This window comes from Schistocerca serialis, chromosome 2, assembly GCF_023864345.2.
Source record: "Schistocerca serialis cubense isolate TAMUIC-IGC-003099 chromosome 2, iqSchSeri2.2, whole genome shotgun sequence".
Classification (NCBI taxonomy): Eukaryota; Metazoa; Arthropoda; class Insecta; order Orthoptera; family Acrididae; genus Schistocerca; species Schistocerca serialis.
In genome coordinates, this window is record NC_064639.1 from 465,988,948 (window position 1) to 466,011,358 (window position 22,411).

Sequence of the window (22,411 nt, forward strand, 5' to 3'; positions counted from 1 at the left end):
ACCAAAGTTAAATATGTTTTTACCAAAGTAATGATAAACAAATATTGCATTCAATTTTTATGTAAGCTGTATCCTTTAGCAAAACCTCATCCAATGGGATGCATAACCTTTTTGAGTTGTAGTTATCTTACTGGTTTCTTTGAGTATGGAAACCAGGGTACATACAACATACCAAAACATTCACTGTAAAAAATAAAAATAAAACTCAATAAAAAGAACATTAACTATTTTTTTACTATAGGGGCTACTTTGTGTCAGTAGGTATCTTTTCTTTTCATTTTTCCATGAGGCCAAGGAGGGAAACATCTATGCCAACAGTTTCTCTGGAGTGCTCTTTCATCTGGAGGCTATCTCTTGAATCCCTTGTGCCCAAGTGGCTGTTGTTAGTGAGTGCTTCATTGAAAAGTCTTAAATTACTGAGCTGACTTTTAAAAATGATGTCTGCTGTAGCCTTTCATCTCAAATATGTAGCTGGTAGGGATAACCATTTTTCATGTTAATATGTTAATTATGTTGCAAAACAATATAACCAGCATTAGATGAGATGTTTGCAATATATGAGAAATTAACCGAAATATTGCCAAGTGATGAGGTTACTTTGTGATGCAGACAGAAAAAATCCATACAAAGGAAAAAAAAACCACTGAGGCAGAAACACTCTTCCAGCAAAGCCTCAATACCCTTGAGGAAGAAGTCTTTCGTCATGATGGATGAAGAGACAGGCAATAACAGTGAGTCAGTATCTCTTCATGAATTCAAAGATAGCGTGAAATGCTTTCACGAGGTCTGAGTAATGTCAGACGATGTACAACAGCATCATCAGATCAAGAAATGCCCAAATTTTCAGGGTAGGACACTCTCAGGTGGTCATCTTTGAAGATCACCTATTCCCCATAAAGGTGACTGATGACAAATACAAGGAGCACAGGGAGTATTATGGAGTGATATTAGATCTCAGGTGTGCAGGACCCACACGAAACAGGATTAACAGTGGATATGAATGGTCACAGGTTTGATTCATGAGAGGTTGTGATGGAAATTCTGAAAATCCTGAATTGATAGACGCTTAAAGATAGGCCTACTTTCAAAGTTTTGAAAACCAATTTTAAATGAACAATCTAAAAATATACTACAGTTCACTGTCTATCATTCCAACAGGGATCTTGAAGACAGTATTAGACTAATTACAGTGCACACAAAGGTATTCAAAGAGGCATTCTTCCCACACTTTATGTGAATGGAATAAGAACAAGTTGAAGTAGCCCTGCCATGCACTTTGCTATGACTTGCAGAGTATATATGCACATGCAGCTCTGCTGTAAATGGTCATCACAACTAGATCAACTGTTATAGAGTGCCGATTAAATTTTGTATGTCACTGATCTCTGCAGTTAGGAGCAGATGAAGGCTGATCAAGGTCAAAGAGCTAGCTTTAAATTTTTTTTAAAAATGGGAATGGAAAAATTGTTCTTATATTTAAAAGGACTTCAGTAAAAGCATGTATCCATTGTTCTAATAAACATCTACCTGTTAACTTTGTGAAAATAATTTTGCTCCATGGATTCATAGTAGCTGCACAGATGTCAGCACACTGTGACTTTCCCTCCTCCATTTCTCTGAGGTTATTAAATATTTGGGTTTATGTCATACACCAATGTGTAGACAAAGAATTGGCAATGCAATTTGAGAAAAACCATAAAATTTGTCACAAAGTGGAAATAGTGGTACATTCCAAATAAATTCCTTTATTACTCCACAAATAGTTTGTTTCCTATTGAAAGAAATGTTAGGTACATTGGACACCCCAAGAAGGAGCAGAAAGGGGTAGTTTCTGTAACAAAAGTATGAGTAAAAATTCACTCAAAATTTTTAGAGAGACTTTTGGAACAAACAACACATAAAAATTTGCAAAAGAGGGACTGATTTGTATTTAATGACATGGGTTAGATTACAAAGTTGGCCACTTGACGTATTCCCTGTAGGCTTTTGCCTCAGTATCAGCAGACGATGTTTGTTTAATGATGTTCCTCACATTTTGTCACTATGAGTGGCTGGCATAACATCACAAAAATCATTAAACAAACATCAGTTGAAGATCCTGAGGCAAAAGTCTAAAGGCAACATACATGGGTTAGATTGTTTGCTGCGAATCAATTTAAGCTTCCTAATCTATTATGTTTCCAATGTTGCCCCAGTTTAATTGAGGTTTGTGGCAAGTCAGTCTTGTCATCAGTAGATACCAATGTTTCAGAAAAGGTCTTTTATCTCTTTGATAGACAGTTTATGCTTATAAGAGCAAAAACTAGTCAAATACTAAACCAAAAGGGATGTTTTATTTGATATTTTGGTATCTGAATTCCATTTTATTCCCATGAGTAAGATTGATATTGTCATTATTTCTTTTTTATATATATCAAAAAACTTATTAGTGAAATTGACTTTCAATTACATTCTAAATCATTAATTTCATTGTGCTTGTATTCTTCTCACGTCATGTTATTGCAATCTACAACTTTTTTCCAGGAATGGGCTTCAGACCAATGTCAAGGGACATTGAACAAGCTGGCTCACTTATCTGGTACACAGCCAACAATCAGACTAATGTAGATTATTGGGTAGAAATTCTAAATGAATTCAGTGCACGTAAGTATGAAATACCTTTGATTGTGTTTAAGTAGTATTAATTAATAAAATCTTCCAGCCACAGCATGAAGACAATTTACTTGTCCTTAATGGGACTCTCTCTGATTTTACATGCAGTGTGATGTTTGATTTAAAGTTGTTCCAAGAGTGAATAATGTTTCTCACAATAGAGAGCATGAACTATGCATTACAAAATTCTCCAATTACAGCTTACTACAATGAAACTTTGAAGCAGACACTAATGCACTGTGACTATGATCGTCCTATTATGGATAAAAAAGGCTGCATTGTGGATACCAGTACATGGGGAGACTGTAGAGCTGAAATGGGATACAGCTACAATCGTTCACGTCCATGTTTCTTCATTAAGCTTAATAAGGTAAGGTGGCTGTAAATAATACTTTGGTGACACCAACAGAGAATCTGAAATCATAATGGAGATGCACAATGAGACTCCACAAATCAGTCAGAGTTTGTAGAAAAATATGAGCAGGCATTCATGTTGAACGATAAAGAAGAGACTGACAGACTGTAAATTTAATTTTTTTCATGCTTTTTTTTTAATGTGCTCATATGGTGTTTGATAGTTAAGTGCTAAAATATTGGGTCTCAATTAGTTAGCATCCTCGTATGTTTTCTTCATTATATCTGCTACAATCTAGTTCATCCTTCACGTCTTTGTTTGGTCCACTACATTATCATCAAATACTGTTTTTGAAAATGTTTGCTATATTTCTGCTAAATCATTTATACAGACTGTGAACAATACAGGGCCAAGTACTGAACCTGGAAGGGGCCACATGAGAGGGTTGTCATTCTTACAAAAATTGTTCAGTTTTCTACTACTTTTTTGTTTTAGCTCACAGAAAATGGCAATTGTGAGTTTAAATCGATGTCAAAACTTCTTTAGTGAAATTAATATGCATTCGTTTATAAAGAATAATTTACAGATATCAAACAGGCATTTTGAGAGGAAAAGTGTCTTTACAGTAAATGTATTTTCTCTCAGAGGTTGAAGTCTCATTTTTTAATAGATTGGAAGGAATGTGGTGTCTGTAATCTTTTTCTATTTCATTATCCACATTTTTACAGATGACAATATTTCGTTTGTACTGGAAATACATCTTAATTCATTGACCTATTGCTGAGATAGAGGGGAAGGGGTGGATACACAGTCACAATCAAATATGGAGAAGATTATAATATCTTCATTGTCAGAAATGCTGTAACAACAGTCATCTTCATTATACCTTTGGCAGGTGTGTCTTGAAACAATTTCCTTCAGCAGTCAAAATGTAATTTACATCCAATTCAATTGAATGTATCTATGGGTTAAACACATTCTTCAACTGTAATAAATTCATAAAATCTGATAGTTGGCAATTTCACTGTTGGCATGACAGCATGTCATTGAATTAATTGTCATTACAAACAGCAGTCATATTTTTTGATGTCAGAAAACCTTTTGGTTCTAAACACAGGCAGGCAATGTGCAACATACTAGTGGAATTCCATCTTGATAAAAAATAATATAAAAAACAAGACATTTTATCAAATAAAGTCCAACTAACACAAAATCAAAAGTTACATTTTTGAGAAATCTTTTTGCATTATTCAAGACCAAGACTCAGCTCAGATAGTGATATAAATTACCTTCAATACTGTTTAGTTGAGTTCCACAGAAAATAATTAAGGCAAAATGAATGCAAGGGGAGAACTGTTGGCAGATATCTCCAAAACAGAATTAACACTGATATCTAGCACTTGCTGGTGTCGCTTGTAATACTCTCTGTTTCTGGAGAAAGGGTATGAAATACTGAATAAAACCTGGCTCCATATTTTGTACAAGAAGATGCAGTACATGGAAGGTGGCATATCGGGATACAACTATCACATGGTTCAGAGAAAATGAAATAAGCATATAAATCTAGACAATAATAAATTAATATCACACTTTTGCAGAAAACAATTCAGTAACAGAGGTAGTTACATATTTGTAAAGGAAAACATAAACTGCCCAGTACCAGCAGTTGCCATGGACCAATGTTCTGCAGAAAAGCACTGAAAATTCAATGATGCAAAAACTGAACTGCAAATATTACTTATAATATCTATATACAGGGCACTAAGGGATGAATTCAATATATTTATACAAAAAATGGACAATATAATATAAATGGATAATACAATATAAATGATAAATATGTCATTTTACTGGATATTTACTTAAAAGCCATAGATGAATGCCTACTGAGTAAAACAAGGTCAGTAAAGAAACAGGAAGGGCATGTGCCATCGTTGATTAAGGGCACACTTAGTATCTCATAAAAAAAAGGAAAATGAGTGCTATAAACCATTAATTTTTTGTGGGAAATATGAGTGCTCAGTAATCAAACAGAGTGTCAGGAGCACATGGAAGATAATTAACCAAGAAACAGGAAAATTGTTATACAATAATAGCGAATGCCTAAAGGTCACAGAAAACAATAGGATATTAGAAGATCCTGTGACTGTTAATAGCACTTTCCACGTATATTTTACCAACATATTCCAAAGACTTACACAAAATAACAAAATTGATCCTTGAAAGCCCTACAGCTGCCTGAAAATAAGCTACACTCCACCAGTGATTCATGTTCTATCCTACAACAGAGCAATAGATAACACAAGCGACAAAGAAATTTGACAATAAAATCTCCACTGACATAAATGGAGTTCAAAATAAAATTTTAAAGTTAATTACAAAAGAAATGGCCAAACTGCTCTGCCACCTAGTTAATTCATGTCTGACAGAAGATAGTTTTCTAGATAGAATGAAAACAGCCAGAGTTGTAGCACTGTACAAGAATGGGGATCCACTGTGCTCTGGCAACTACAGACCACTTAGCCTACTGCACATTTTCTCAAAAGTTATGGAAAAGAAATATACATTAGATTTATCTCATGTTTTGTAAGAAATGGCATCATAAATATTAGACAATTTGGATTCCAGACAGGAAAGTCAAGAGTTCTGCAGATTTTGAATGTATTAAGTATAATCTCCGAGGGATAAGATCCAGGCCAAAATCTTCTTGGCATATTTTGTGACTTATTGAAAGCCTTTGACATTTTTTACAGATGATACCATCAGCATAATCACGGGCACAAAAAGCAAAATGATGCTTCAATCTATCGCTCAGTGGCTAGAAACTAACAGGATAATTCTTGATGGATAGAAAACTAAAACAATACTCTTTAAGAACAACAAGAGAAGAAGAATAGCTACAATTACAAGAACTTGAAATGAATGTGGTTCAAAACACAAAGTTCTTTGGGCTCACCATAGATTACTTATTACTGTTTATTGTGGAAATACCATGTCAGTACCCTAACAAGCAAATAAATTCTGCTATATCTGTTCTCCAAAACATTAAACCACTAGTAACAGAGGATGCTATGTGAATGATGTGCTTCTTAAATGTAATTTCTTACTACATTGCTCCATCAGTGACAAACTCAGAATGATAACATACATGTCAGTTCATTTTTTTATGACAATTTTTGTGATCTTTCTAAACAAATTAATGGATAGGTAGTGATGTTGCAAAAAGACAATAGTAATACTAGGTCATGTTTGCATTACACCTAAGTTTCACATAGAAAGTTAAAAACAAAAAAATGAGTATCTACTTAATTCTTTAATCTCACGTTATATTACATGATATTGCCTGTTGTCATTGTGACTAACAGACTCAGCCAAACTGTAGAATGACCTTTCCAGAAGAAATTGTCTCAGAGGATCCCTAAACATGGACTCATTATCAAACTTACATTTAATATCTGGAGGTAAAGCATTATAAACTTTTGACCCAGTGTACTGCACACCCTTCTGCACCATTGTCAAAGTTTTACAATCATTGTGTAAATCATGCTTTTTCTTTGTATTCATGATAATCACAGTATCTTTGATACAACTATTATTTTTACTGATGAAAAGCATAAGTGAAAACATACATTGAGAATTAGTAGTAAGAATTTTTAGTTTCTGGAAGAGGTTTCTACAACTAGATTTACAGTCTACACCACTCATTAATCTTACAACACATTTGTGGACCAAGAATATTTTCTTTGCCAGTGACCAGTTCCCAAAAATATAACTCCACATGTCATTAGAGAATGGAAACATCCACAGTAAGCTGTTTTATAATGTTTTAGTTTCCACTCTCAGAGATAATACGTATGTAAACACTGATGAGTTAAGTTTCTTGTAAAGATTTATTATATGATGAGACTAGTTTACTCTGCAGTCAATCATAACACCCAGGAACTTTATTGTTTCAACTCTTTCTGTTGTCTGTGGGGCACAGTTAACATATACCTCTTCTTTAGTTTTGGCAGTCACAGTGAAGTGAATATAGCTAGTTTTATTAAAGTTTAATGAGAGTCCATTGACACTAAACCATTTTACTAATTCAATGAGGATATTAGTAGTAGTTCTTCGAAGATTTTCACATGCATGGCTTTTAATCATAATATTAGTGTCATCTGCAAAATGGTGAAATTGCACTGTAGCTTTGTACATTGTGATAGGTCATTTATAAATATCAGGAACAGTAAAACACCGAGAATAGATCCTTGTGGCACTCCACATATGATGCATTTCCATTCTGATAAAGCTACAAAAATCATCTGTGTTCTCTAATACTGCTTTCTGCTTCTTGACTTTGAGGGATGAATGTAACTACTTATTTGATACACCACTTATTCCTAAACATCAGCAGTTTATAATAATATTTTATGGTTTATGGTGTCAAAGGTTTTTGATAAATCACAAATGATCCTGTTGTCCTTTCTGTTGTTTATGGACAGTAGAATTTTATTTATAAAAGTATACTTTGCTTGTTTGGTTGAGTGATTCTTTCAGAAATCAAACTGTCTTTTGCTGACAATGTTTCAAAATTCTTGTGCACATGAGCTTTTCTAATATCTTTGAAGAAACAGTCAGAAGAGAAACTGGCCTGTAATTTGCAACTTCTGTTTTTTCACCTTTCTTGAAGAGGGTTTTCACAGCAGCGTATTTGAGTCTGTCAAGCATAGTTCCACAGTGTAAGGATGCATTGAAAATGGGGCCAAACACATCATTTATAGGACCACAGCACTTTTCAATAAATTGTTAGAGATATTATCTGCTCCAGTGGAATTTTTATTCTTCAGAAAGCTGATTATTCACTCAGTTTCAGATAATGAAGGGGTCTAATATGAATTTTAGCAGAGTCAAGGCTTTATTAACAGAACCCTTGCAGTCTATTTGTCCTGATACTGAGAAGAAATGTTTTGAAAATATTGGCAGTGTATTGAGGATTGCATACAAGATTTTCTTCATATATGATTTTGAAGTCTTCTAAAGCTCTTTCGTTCTCCTCTGTCTCACTTCTTACAATATGCAGAAATAGTCTTTATCTTGTTTAGTACCATCGTCACCTATGGAACAGACATTGGGTGGGGGGAGGGGGGGCAGTTGAGTGATCCAAAAAAATGAATGGCTAATGCAAGAAGAACAGATAGCTGTATGCTGCTATTCAAATAACTTAAAATTTTAACTTTTTGCAGAGTATGGAAATAAATTCAATGAAGACGTATATAAACGTGCTACCAGAAACAGTATAAAGTTGGGTATTCCACAACACACCTCAGATAAACTACACTCATGCTCATAAATTAAGGATAATTTGAGAATGTGGTGCCACAAAACGAGGCACTACACAAAACTGGCACTAATAGCATAGGTACATAGGGAACACACACGACACAGATCTGTAAGTCCACGGTATTGGTGATAAGTTGAGAAAAAAAACATCTGCTACAAAATGCCACTGTTTCCTGTGCATGCACCCCAACATCAATATGGGATATGATAACCATGCACACGTATACAGGGCGCACAATGGGTTGGCATACTCTGGATAAGGTGGTCAAGCAGCTGCTGGTGTATAGCCTCCTATTCTTGCACCAGTGCCTGTTGGAGCTCCTTAAGTGTCCTAGGGGTTTGTAGACGTGCAGCGATACGTCAACCGAGAGCACCCCAGACGTGCTCGATGGGGTTTACGTCTGGAGAACAGGCAGGCCACTCCATTCGCCTGATATCTTCTGTTTCAAGGTACTCCTCCATGGTGGCAGCTCAGTGAGGCTGTGCATTATCATCCATCAAGAGGAAGGTGGGACCCACTGCACCCCTGAAAAGGTGGACATACTGGTGCAAAATGATGTCCTGATACACCTGATCTGTTACTGTTCCTCTTTCAAAGACCTGCAGTGATGTAAGTGCACCAATCATAATCCCACCCCACACCATCAAACCACAACCTCCATACAGGTCCCTTTCAAGGACATTAAGGGGTTGGTATCTGGTTCCTGGTTCACGCCAGATGAAAACCTGATGCAGTTCACTGTTCAGACTATACCTGGACTTGTCTGTGAACTAACCTGGGACCACTGTTCCGATGACCATGTACTGTGTTCTTGACACCAGGCTTTACGGACTCTTCTGTGACCAAGGGTCGGTGGAATGCACCTTGCAGGTCTCCAGGCAAATAAACTATGTCTATTCAGTCATCTGTAGACTGTGTGGCTGGAGACAACTGTTCCAGTGGCTGTAGTAAGGTCCTGAGCAACGCTACGTGCAGTACTCTGTGGCCATCTGCGGGCACTGATGGTGAGATATCGGTCGTCTTGTGGTGCTGTACACTGTGGACGTCCCGTACTGTAGTGCATGGACATGTTTCATGTCTGCTGGAATCATTGCCATAATTTTGAGATCATACTATGAGGCACACGGAGGACCCGTGCTGTGACCTACTGTGTTTGACCAGCCTCCAGTCGCCCTAGTATTCTACCCTTCATAACATCATCAATATGTGTTCTTTGAGCCTTTTGCAACACACAGTCACTATTACCACGTCTGGAGATGTCTGCACACTTACTCACTGCTCCGTACTCTGACATGCACCTCTGCATATGTGGACTGCTGGCAGCACCACCGTGCAACGACCACAGGGCAAATGCACCGCACGGTCATACCCTGAAGTGATTTAAACCCGCAAACCACCCATCAGAGCATTGTTTTACCATGTATCAGCATTATCTTTAATTTATGAGCAGGAGTGTAAAAAGAAGTACTGCTTACATGGCAGTAAAACTGTACAACTGTTTAACATTTTAGACTTCAAATATTAGCTTGAAAGAAAAATTTAAGCAACAAACAATAAAACTATTGCTTGTAGGAAGTCCTTTCTGTTCAATCAATGTTAACATACTAAATGAAAAAAAATGTAAAGTAGTTACAAAATATTTTATTTGAAAATGATATAAGTCGATAAGTCAATAATTAACTAGTCCATGTAATCATTATTGAGTTAAACTAATATTGTCTGGGGGATATCGATAACAGCACACATCACTGGCCAGAGAGCAGGGGAATATATGCAAGTGTGTCAAAGACAACAATACATTATGAGTGATGATATAATGTAAGCATGTTGATGTATCACATTTTGTGAATAAAGTATATTCACTATCAACAATCTCAACTCTATTATTGGGATGTTCCTGCATCTGATAGTGAAACACTTCCATAAGTGCAAGTGTGTACTCAGATCTGATCCATATATGTATAAGCAAAGCTGCTAAGTAAGTAATAATAATAATAATAAATTTAATCAACATATTCAGTAAAACCCAAGTGGAAAAATTGAAATATCTAGGTTAAATAACTGAATCTGTAGGTCTACAGTGAAAGCTAACAAAGAAAAGACTGCAAAACTGCAAACAGCATACAAACTCAATTAGAAACATTATGCTGAACAATCTCTTATCACAAAAGGTGAAACACTTTATGGAACAGAAATCAACAGAAATCTATTGGTTATTACAGTTTTATCCTCACTTACATGGAATTAATAATAGGTTCTCAAACAAAATTGTGAACCTATGTTGTTAATGAAGAACTGAAACAATACTTGCTAAGGCTTAAAAGAAACTAACCTGCATGTGGGAATCAATTCAAGATAGACCAAAACTCAGAACTAATTCTTTTGTTGCAGTTTTCAGTCATTTCTGCCTTTACACTGATCTACTGTGTGCAACTGTTTTGATATTTGCCTACCGGTAACTACTGTGGTCTACATCCAGTCAAATCTGAGTATGCTATTCTGCCTTGGTGTCACTCTATGAATTTTATCCCTCCATTGCCAAATTAACTATCCTTGATAGATCAGGAAAGCCTTATCAACTTAGTCCTTCTTTTGTTCAAATTGTGCAATAAAGCAATATTTTCTCAAATTCAGTTCAGTAATTGTTCAATGTTTATCCAGTCTATCCATCCAACCTGCGGTATTCTTTCGTAACACCAAATTTCAAAACTTCACTTCCCTTCTTGCCCATATTGCTTATCATCTTTGTTTCATTTATTACACATGCAACAAATACTTTCAGAAAATACTTCTTAACACTTAAATTTATGTTTGGTCTTCACACGTTTTTATGCTTGTCTGAGAGAACAGATATGGTTGACAATCCACAGATCTATGAAATACTTTCAAAATTAATTCACTGTTTGCGAATTCTTTGAGATCAGCTGTTGTAGGTATAGATCTACTACCCAATAGTGACATATGACAATTTGTGCCATATCGGGAATCTAACCCATTCAACCCGAGCCAGCACAAATTTTCTTCATATGTGACTATTGTCTACATCTAATACAGCTGATGTCTACACCTAATACAGCTGATGTCAAGAAATTCACAGTCAGCAAATTAATTTCAAAAGTTAACACATTTGTCTTTTTCAAAAAAGCTTTTATTGCTCTTGTCAATCTGCTTTTATACTCTCCTTACTTCTTTCATCATCAGTTATTTTGCTGCCTTAACATCCCTCACTTCTGGATTTAATACCTCTGATTCAGTTCTGTTACACTCCTTTACACTTGTTTTACACTCACTGAAGTCTCTCTGATAACCTCTTTCCAAAATTCCATCCATTCTGTTTAGATGACTCCTCAAGTTCTTTGCCATTTCTGAAATAATTACAATGTCATCAACAAACATTAAACATTTTTATTTCTTTTCCTCTAAATTTAAATTCTTTTTCTAAATGTTGTATTTAACAATCACAGATTTAATGAGAAGCCCATTTTATGGATGGAAGAATAGTAAGTAAACAACATAGTAATAGATGGAAAGGTACTGAGAGAAAAGAAGATGTAAAGTATCATATGTACTGAAACACAGTCTGTAATTGTGGGTAATGAATAAGGAATGATTGGGGGTAAGGGGGTGGCTTTAACCAGTAATGTAGTTATGAAATGTAAAACAGTGATAAAATTCCACCTTGGACATATAAGTTTTGACTGTGAATGTTTTTCAGGTTGTACCACCACAGTGATGAGGCTAGAGTTATTTGTTATCAGAAATGAGCAAGTTACAAATACATGTCTCACACATATTGCTAACTGAGGACCTCATTCATTCATTTTTTACCAATGACATCTTATTTCATAATATTGAGGTTAAGATTATCTACTGTCATTTAAGTGTTTGGGACACCCTATACATATTCTTAGATACATTTACGTATTACTGTAGTTATTATTACCTACAAAGACACACATATATTTCAGTACCTCTTCTATCTGTTATTTCTAATATAAACATGGAAACGGCAAATTTAAATCATGTGAACTATGATGTTACATGTATCTATAAAATTTATTGACTCACAAAATCTTGTTTGCAGATATATGGCTGGACACCAGAATTTTACAAATATGATTATGAACTTCCAGAGCAGATGCCAAATGACTTGAAACAGCACATAAAAAATATTAACAAGACTGACCCAAAGCAGGTAACAGAAACAGAACACAAAATTTGTTGAGAGTTGAATTACATGATAAAAGATACAAACAAAAGCAAAATGTAACTGTTATCCAAAACTTAGTTCAACAAAATATATTAAACACAAATTTTGTGAATATTTTGGCAGGCAATGTAAAGTTAAACACTGCTTACTTTTCCAGTTAAATACAATATGGGTATCATGTAGAGGTGAAAATCCAGCAGATATGGAAACCATTGGGCCCGTTAAATACGTGAGTGGCTATGGATTGCCTGGGTATTATTTTCCCTTTAAAAATCAGGAGAACTATCTTACCCCTGTTATTGCAATCCAGCTTACAAATGCAACAAGTAAGTATATATTCTGTTCACAAGATACTGCATTGGATTAGATTATGCAAATAATTTTAATTTTCACATAGAGAATTCATTTGATTACCCATCTCATTCACATCAGATATGATCTACCGAGTCCTCTCTGAGTCCATTTTCAGTTATGAGAATAGCAAATAACTAACCAGTCAAGTATCACCAAGCTTTATTTTATAGCACAAACTAGTAATGTGATTTTTTTTTCTTAATAAAAAAAAAGGAATGAGGAAGTTGAAACCATCTGGATGGCTGTCGTATATATCCAAATCTTTATGCCTCTTTTTGTTTATATTAACAAAAGCTCAGCTCTAGAATATTTAATATCTATTTTGCAGATTAAGTTAGATAAATATATCAATTGTTCCACATAAAAGGTTTGAGAGTTATTACTTGTACAATATCCATGTCTTCAAAATTGTTATGATAAAAAATTGGTCTCACAATATTTTGAACAGTCTAGCATATAATGACACTGTCAAAAGCTGATAATTTGCAAAAATGCTATTTGAACATTTTATGATAATAAATAAATGTACCTCAACCTGTATTTCTCATTGGCTCAGTTAATAAATACAAGATCCAGTAGTCAGTGTCCTTACATATGGCATAGAAATTATGATCACATTAATGATCATTTGTTGCTGATACAGTATCTGTTTCTTATAATTAATTACACATTTTTGTAAATTTGATCTAGAGTGAAAACATAACGTGAGTGAAACTAAAATTCTAAAAGTGGCATCTTTTTATTGTAAAATAAATAATTATTTAATCAATAGCCTGTTTAGTGAATCCATTGCTAATATCACCTGTAATTGAAAAGTTATATCACAAAGAAATTAACATAGTCACTTACTGATTCACATCTTCCAGCCTATAAACTAATCTAGCGGAGCACAGAATTTTAACTAAATACACCTTTTCAGCTGAAGTAAATTATTTATTCTGTTGTCAGTTAGAGCAGTTATCAATTCAAAATGATTATTAATAGCCACAAAATATCATCTTCAATTTCATCTGACATCTCTCTTATGAATAGCATCTTCCGTAGTGTATACCCCTAAATTTCAGCCTTAACTACTCAGTTGTGTTACTTGTTATTCAATACGTTTTGTGAAAAATTCATTTCAGTTCTTTTAGTATCCTTGAGCCACGCAGTTAGTTTTTGTCAGCAGCTTCCTTAATTTTCTTTTTCCATTTCTAATGTGGAGCCAGAACAATTTCTAATAGATGATATCGCTATTGCCTTACAGACTTTATATTGTATTATGTTTGCATCTTATATGTAAGATGTTTATTCACAGTTTTTCAGCCTTATAAAGTAGAAAATAATTTACCAGCCAGCCACAAATAGACTGGTATGCAGAACTTAGAAATACACAATGAGATGAACAGACATGACACTTTTATTCAAAGACAATAATTTCACTGAAGTCAGTGGGATTTATGATGGTCACCTGAACATTACAAACGGCAGGATATAGTTCTTAATGGCATGTGTGATCACCACAGGTAGCAATGCTACTCTGCAGTGTGCTCCCCTACTGGCCACTAGTTTGGTAAGGAGTTCCTGTGACAGGGTGTTCCATTCCTACACCAACACAGCTGACAATTGTCGGATGATAACTAGTGCATGTGGACACGCTGCAGTACATCTTCCCCATGTATCCCACACATGCTCAATGGGGCTGAAGTTGGGATAATGGGCAGACCACTCCATTCCCTGTACATCCTCTTGTTCCAAAAGCTCCTCTGTCTGTACAGCTTGACATGGTCGCACATTTTCATCCACAAAAATGAAGTCAGGCCAACTGGGGCTCACCATATGAGGGTATGATCAGAATCCATATTAGATGGAATCTGCTCTCATTTGAGAAGATAACACAACCTCACTCCTTGTTGGTCCACTCCCTATGCTCATGGCAAACTGTGTCACTGGTGTGCAGGTGTCAACAAACACAACATATCAGTCATCAGGTTTGGAGACCCACTCTATGCAGTTACCATGCCACTGTGAAGAATGAAATTGCATGCCTTGCAGTCCTGTTAATTGTGGTTGCAATTGAACCTGCTGTTTGACATGGGTCCCTTCTTGCCTGCGGCAAAAAGTTATGGTCATCTACTGCTACAACAGACCATGGCTAACCACCTCCTCTTCTTTGGCCAGCAGTGCCCGTGATTTGAAATGCTCTCCACTGTAAGCAATATCAAACCCATGGGCTATGCTCATCACACTTGATTCTTCTTCCAGTTTCCTGATGATTCTTCCTCTTGTGAAGTCATCCAGATGTTGACTCCTGGCCATGGTGTAAATCAAGAACACCAGCACACCGTAACAGCTCACTAATTGATATATACAGTCTTCTCCCATTCCTTCAACTGCCTTATGTTGTGGGTCCTGCTCAATTTGGCATGGTGAGAAATATATTCCTCACTGTCTTACTACACATGAACTCAACTTGTGCCATGTACTAGCAAATGCAAGGCTGAGTCTGCAGAATGGTATAAATGGACATGGGAATGTTCTCACACTTTGTTTATTGGAACTGTACACTATTACATATAACAATTGTAGGATTACATAGGATAATGTATTAACTTAAGCTGACTCAGAAAAAACACTACTTCACTCCTCGTGCACACTACTATTCATGTGCACCTCGATCTGCTGTGAGTACCAAAGTGAAACTAAATACTAACTTGAAGGTGTCTGTACCATTTAACATAATATCCTTTAGCATACACATGATTGCAGGGGAGGGGGGGCTGTTTGTACTTGGCTTAGAGAATGCATGCCTTTCTGGGAAAAACACTGAGTTGTAGCAAGGAAATGCATGGTGGAGAGAGACTTCAACTGTAGGATCTGCTACTATTCACAGCCCAACCCAGCATTGTGTGACATGCCATCTGCTTTTGCTATCTGTTGAATCAGAGAGGTGGCAGTCACATAAAAGCTGTGGTGTGATGCCACATAGTTCTCCCCAAGTGAGTAGGAAACATTGCAGAGGGGGTGGGGGTGCAACAGAGCATCAAGTATGATGGAGGAGGCGACTGCACACACCGAGTCCTACACACCGGACAGGACACGGTGTCAGTGGGCTTGGTGTTTATCGTTGCAGCAAGAACAGCAGCAAAGCTTGTGGTGGGCTTGCTGTTGCCCCACTGTACACCTGGAGCATGGGTGATGTGACATCACACCTACATCTGGGGCAATGAGTGGCACTGCACGTGGTCAGTCAGTGTAGTGGGGCCTGCTGTGGCTTGGGGCTCTGCCAAGGCAAGTAGTGGTTCGAATGCCAGCGCAGCTCCTGCCTTGGGGCCCATGAGCCACCTCCTGGATTGAAGGTGCTGGCCAAGGTGCTGTCATTGCTGCACAGTGCCACTTCAGTCTTGATGGCCATAGAAAATTGTGCGATATATTCCTCCTGTCAGAGCAGGTGGGGTGGGGTCTGCATGCCCTCCTTGAGACCAAAACCCATTGTCAGGGAGTGGTAGTCAGTAAAAATGGTGAAATGGCACCCCTCCACTGAGGGACAGAAATATCTAATCATCTCATACCCAGTGAGGAGCTCACAACGATACAAGGCTCAATGCTGCTGTGGCTGTGATCTTTGCCAAGAAAAACACCAGGGGCTGCCAAGTCCTCTCGACATGGTGGTGCAGGCTTCTGGCAGTTTCCGGCAACTAGAGGAAGCAATGTGGTGCTGGTGTGCAAGACTCACATGTCCCCTTCTTCAGTGGACTTACTTGGAGGTGCTTTGCCAAGCTTCTTCCCAGGATAGTCAGCTGCGACAACCTGCTCAACTTCTTCTCCGAAGATATGATGGTGTTTGGAGGAATTTTCTTTACTCTTAAAAATGATTGCATACACTCAGGATACTCTTAAATCAATCAGACTATATTTTCACCTCCACAAATGGAACACCACATAACAGTTTTCACATAAGTGAGTCATATTTCGTAAGTCCAATGATTCAAGTTTCTCACAAGCCCACTGCAACTCTAGAGAGTCAGTAAATAAGTAAGTAAAAGTAAGTGTCTTTTCTTTTCTTTTACACAATTCAACTGTTCACAGTAATGACTGACGTAGCACTGTCATGGAATAAGGCGCACTTGCTCCTAATGCTGGTCATGTAACTTCTGTGATGAGCGAGGCAACCACTTGCCCACACCAATTGACCATCCACATTGTGGCATTCTCTTGACACACGTCCACCCTGCACACACAGAAAACCTGTGTGAGGTAGAGACACTCTCCCATTTCTCATGCTTGTGCATAAAATATCGGGTGTTCGAGATGGTGGAAAGCCGAGGGTATCTAGAATTTGCATCGAAATTCTCAAGGCACTACAGACTGGCTGGCATCACTAACAATTGGAAGTGGGGCAGTCAGCTGAGGGTGGGTTAGGAGGGTGGCTTACAAGGGGTCATGCCTCAATTGCTCAGAACTGTCCGACACTTGTGCCATCCAGCAAACATACCCAACACCTTTTGTGTGCTCACCCTGGACTGTGGACATGAGTGTTGCATGCTCACTCATGACATCCTTCCGGTGGCACCTAAGGAGATTTGCCATCCCAAGAAACCTGCAGCATTCTTTGTATGTAGTGGAATGTGAGAACTTGGACACAGACTGGATCTTCTCACTGAGGGTGCAGGTGCCCAAAAATTATGCACTTCTACATGTTGACAATCAGTCAGGCTCCATCTCCCAACTAATATACATACACAGAGTGGAAAGTTATGTATTTATCATTTTCTGTATTTTCATCATAATATATTTATTGAAAGAGGAAGCCGCCTGGTAGAATTTTGCACAGAGCACAACATAATCATAGCTAACACTTGGTTTAAGAATCATGAAAGAAGGTTGTATACATGGAAGAACCCTGGAGATACTAAAAGGTATCAGATAGATTATACAATGGTAAGACAGAGATTTAGGAACCAGGTTTTAAAGTGTAAGACATTTCCAGGGGCAGATGTGGACTCTGACCACAATCTGTTGGTTATGACGTGTAGATTAAAACTGAAGGTGGGTATTTAAGGAGATGGGACCTGGATAAACTGAAAGAAACAGAGGTTGTACAGAGTTTCAGGTAGAGCATAAGGGAACAATTGACAGGAATTGGGGAAAGAAATACAGTAGAAGAAGAATGGGTAGCTTTGAGGGATGAAGTAGTGAAGGTAGCAGAGGCTCAAGTAGGTAAAAAGACGAGGGCTAGTAGAAATCCTTGGGTAACAGAAGAAATATTGAATTTAATTGATGAAAGGAGAAAATATAAAAATGCAGTAAATGAAGCAGGCAAAAAGGAATACAAACGTCTCAAAAATGAGATCGACAGGAAGTGCAAAATGGCTAAGCAGGGATGGCTAGAGGACAAATGTAAGGATGTAGAGGCTTATCTCACTAGGGGTAAGATAGATACTGCCTACAGGAAAATTAAAGAGACCTTTGGAGAGAAGAGAACGACTTGTATGAATATCAAGAGCTCAGATGGAAATCCAGTTCTAAGCAAAGAAGGGAAAGCAGAAAGGTGGAAGGAGTATATAGAGGGTCTATACAAGGGCGATGTGCTTGAGGACAATATTATGGAAATGGAAGAGGATGTAGATGAAGATGAAATGGGAGATACGATACTGCGTGAAGAGTTTGACAGAGCACTGAAAGACCTGAGTCGAAACAAGGCCCCCAGAGTAGACAACATTCCATTGGAACTACTGACGGCCTTGGGAGAGCCAGTCCTGACAAAACTCTACCATCTGGTGAGCAAGATGTATGAAACAGGCAAAATACCCTCAGACTTCAAGAAGAATATAATAATTCCAATCCCAAAGAAAGCAGGTGTTGACAGATGTGAAAATTACCGAACTATCAGTTTAATAAGTCACAGCTGCAAAATACTAACACGTATTCTTTACAGACGAATGGAAAAACTAGTAGAAGCCAACCTCGGGGAAGATCAGTTTGGATTCCGTAGAAACACTGGAACACGTGAGGCAATACTCACCTTACGACTTATCTTAGAAGAAAGATCAACGAAAGGCAAACGTACGTTTCTAGCATTTGTAGACTTAGAGAAAGCTTTTGACAATGTTGACTGGAATACTCTCTTTCAAATTCTAAAGGTGGCAGGGGTAAAATACAGGGAGCGAAAGGCTATTTACAATTTGTACAGAAACCAGATGGCAGTTATAAGAGTCGAGGGACATGAAAGGGAAGCAGTGGTTGGGAAGGGAGTAAGACAGGGTTGTAGCCTCTCCCCGATGTTGTTCAATCTGTATATTGAGCAAGCAGTAAAGGAAACAAAAGAAAGATTCGGAGTAGGTATTAAAATCCATGGAGAAGAAATAAAAACTTTGAGGTTCGCCGATGACATTGTAATTCTGTCAGAGACAGCAAAGGACTTGGAAGAGCAGTTGAATGGAATGGACAGTGTCTTGAAAGGATGATATAAGATGAACATCAACAAAAGCAAAACGAGGATAATGGAATGTAGTCGAATTAAGTCGGGTGATGCTGAGGGAATTATATTAGGAAATGAGACACTTAAAGTAGTAAAGGAGTTTTGCTATTTGGGGAGCAAAATAACTGATGATGGTTGAAGTAGAGAGGATATAAAATGTAGACTGGCAATGGCAAGGAAAGCGTTTCTGAAGAAGAGAAATTTGTTAACATCGAGTATAGATTTAAGTGTCAGGAAGTCATTTCTGAAAGTATTTGTATGGAGTGTAGCCATGTATGGAAGTGAAACATGGACGATAAATAGTTTGGACAAGAAGAGAATAGAAGCTTTCGAAATGTGGTGCTACAGAAGAATGCTGAAGATTTAATGGGTAGATCACATAACTAATGAGGAAGTATTGAATAGGATTGGGGAGAAGAGAAGTTTGTGGCACAACTTGACCAGAAGACGGGATCGGTTGGTAGGACATGTTCTGAGGCATCAAGGGATCACCAATTTAGTATTGGAGGGCAGTGTGGAGGGTAAAAATCGTAGAGGGAGACCAAGAGATGAATACCCTAAGCAGATTCAGAAGGATGTAGATTGCAGTAGGTACTGGGAGATGAAGAAGCTTGCACAGGATAGAGTAGCATGGAGAGCTGCATCAAACCAGTCTCAGGACTGAAGACCACAACAACAACAACATATTTATTGAATTTCATGCATGTTTTTCTGTTTAAGAGGTTCAATCTGGTGTTTTTGTAAGGGTGATTTCATTCAATCTGTAGCACAACAGTTGCTCAATGAACAGCCAGCTACATAGTTCATTAATGCATCAGCATTCATTGGTGGCACATCTTCCATATCTGTGATTCTGTCTGATTTTATAGTTTACTTCTTCAGTTACTCTCGCTAGGATGTCTATGATGCCGTGTTGAGGATGCAGGAGGAGCTGGCCACAGTTCATGAAGAGCTGAATGTGCTTTTGACTATGGTCAGTCACCTTCAGGCTGCTGCCTTGAGGTGTAAGGTGGTAGAGACTCTGGTTTGTCACATGGGACACCTCAGATGTTGCTTGTTTGTCCACGGGCTGTACTCCCAAGGCACCTCCTTGTGTAACCTACGTGGTGGATCTGCCCTCACAGGAGGGTGAGTAGCACATAGTAACGAGTTCACATTGCTCAAGCCAGAGGGCCAATGCGGTGAGTGGCCACCTGACCTCACCTATTCACCCTGTGAGCAGACATGTGGCTGCTCCTTCAGCACAGTCAGAGCAGGCACATGGAGGAAGGAGTTTACTAGTTATCAGGAGCTCCAATGTTAGGCAAGTCATGGAACCCCTTAGGCAGGTAGCATTATGGGCTGGAAAGAAAGCAAATGCGCACTCAATATGTCTGCCAGGGGGTCTCATCTGAGATGTAGAGGTGGCCTTGCCTGCGGCTATCAAGCATGCAGAGTGCAGTTCTCTGCAAGTAGTGACTTATGTTGGCACTGACGAAACCTGTTGCATGCATTCTGACATCATCCTCAGTTCATACAGGCAGCTGTTGGAGGTGGTGAAGACTGCTGGCCTTGCATGTGGGGTGCAAGCAGAGCTCACAATTTGCAGCATTGTCCCCAGTCTTCATCAACTCTGTAACAGTTTTGGCTGCATGTTTCTAGACCTGTGTTATCATGTGGGGATTTATAGGACTCCTCTTGGTAGGTCAGAGGTGAACTGCATGAAGGAAGCAGCTACTCTGGTAGCAGAGTATTTGTGGAGTGCACTTGAGTTTTTTTTTTTTTTTTTTTTTAGGTTAGATAGTAGTTTGAGGAGCTCTAATGAACACTCACCAGTCAATACACAGCAAGGGAAGTTAGATCACATTCAGAGTATAGACACTTCAACTGTCAAAATTTTATCAGTAAACTGTCAAAGTATTTATTATAAAGTTCCCAAATTTACTGCCTTCCAGGAAAGTTCTTGCACTCAAATTATTCTTGGGTTCAAGAGCTGACTGTAATGAAAAATATTAAGCTCTGAGATAGACAGAGTGTCATGGAACATATATAACAAAGACAGATTAGAGGCTGTAGGAGAGGGAGTGTTCATTGTAACAGACAAAAATATTGTCATTATTGAAGTTGAGTGTGACAGTGAAGTTGTCCAGTTGAATATAACAGGTGTAAATGAAACGAAATTAATTGTTGGCTGTTTATACCGGCCCCCCAATTATGCTATGATAGTTCTAGAGTCATTCAAAGAAAGTCTACGGTAAGTAGCATGTAAATATCCAGATCATGCAATACTAGTTGGAGGCAACTTTAACCTACTGAGTTATAGTTTGGAATGTCCATGGATTCATGGCATGGAGTACAGACAGACAGTCATGTGAAGTACTGTTGAACACATTTTCTGAAAACTGTCCTGAGCAGTTAGCTTGGCAGCCCACATGCAATGGAAATATCTTAGAGCTTGTAGCTAATGTCAGTATGGAAATGGGGATTAGCAATCATGATGTCGTTATAGAAACTATCATTATGAAAGTTAATAAATCAGTCAAGAAGGCTAGAAGACCATTTCTGATAGATATAGTAGATAAGCACTTGTTAGCATCTCACTTAGACAGTGTACTGACATCACATAGTTCCAGTACAATGGACATGAGAAATTATTGACAAAGTTCAAGCAGATTGTAAATTGTGGTCTGGAGAGTTATGTCCCTAGTAGGTGGATAATTGATAGAAAAGACCCACCATGGTATAATAATGAAATTCATAAGATACTGAGGAAGCAGAGGCTGTTGCACTCTAGGTTCAAAAGAGAATGCACAAATGATGACAAGTAAAGCTTAGCAGAGGTTCATGTGTCTGTTGAAAAAAGATCTGTGCACAAAACATACAACTACCACCATCACACCTTAGCAAAGATCTGGCAGAGAACCTGAGAAAATTCTGGTCCTATATATGATTGCTAAGTTAGTTTATGGCTTCCATTCAGTTCCTTGTTGGCCAGCGTGGTATGGCAGCTGAAGATAGCAAAATGAAAACTGAAGTCTTAAATTTCATGTTCAAGAAATTGTTCACACAGGCGAATCA

At 37.8% G+C, this 22,411-nt stretch overlaps 1 protein-coding gene across 1 annotated transcript in view; it reads left to right on the forward strand.

The window, feature by feature from the left end:
* LOC126457376 (sodium/potassium-transporting ATPase subunit beta-2-like) overlaps positions 1 to 22,411 on the forward strand; it is a 173,544-nt gene that overhangs the window by 142,114 nt on the left and 9,019 nt on the right. Inside the window, exons 3-6 of the mRNA XM_050093627.1 lie at positions 2,524 to 2,643; positions 2,853 to 3,022; positions 12,415 to 12,525; positions 12,698 to 12,866. Coding sequence (XP_049949584.1) covers positions 2,524 to 2,643; positions 2,853 to 3,022; positions 12,415 to 12,525; positions 12,698 to 12,866 — 570 coding nt within the window. The remainder of the gene's footprint in view (positions 1 to 2,523; positions 2,644 to 2,852; positions 3,023 to 12,414; positions 12,526 to 12,697; positions 12,867 to 22,411) is intronic.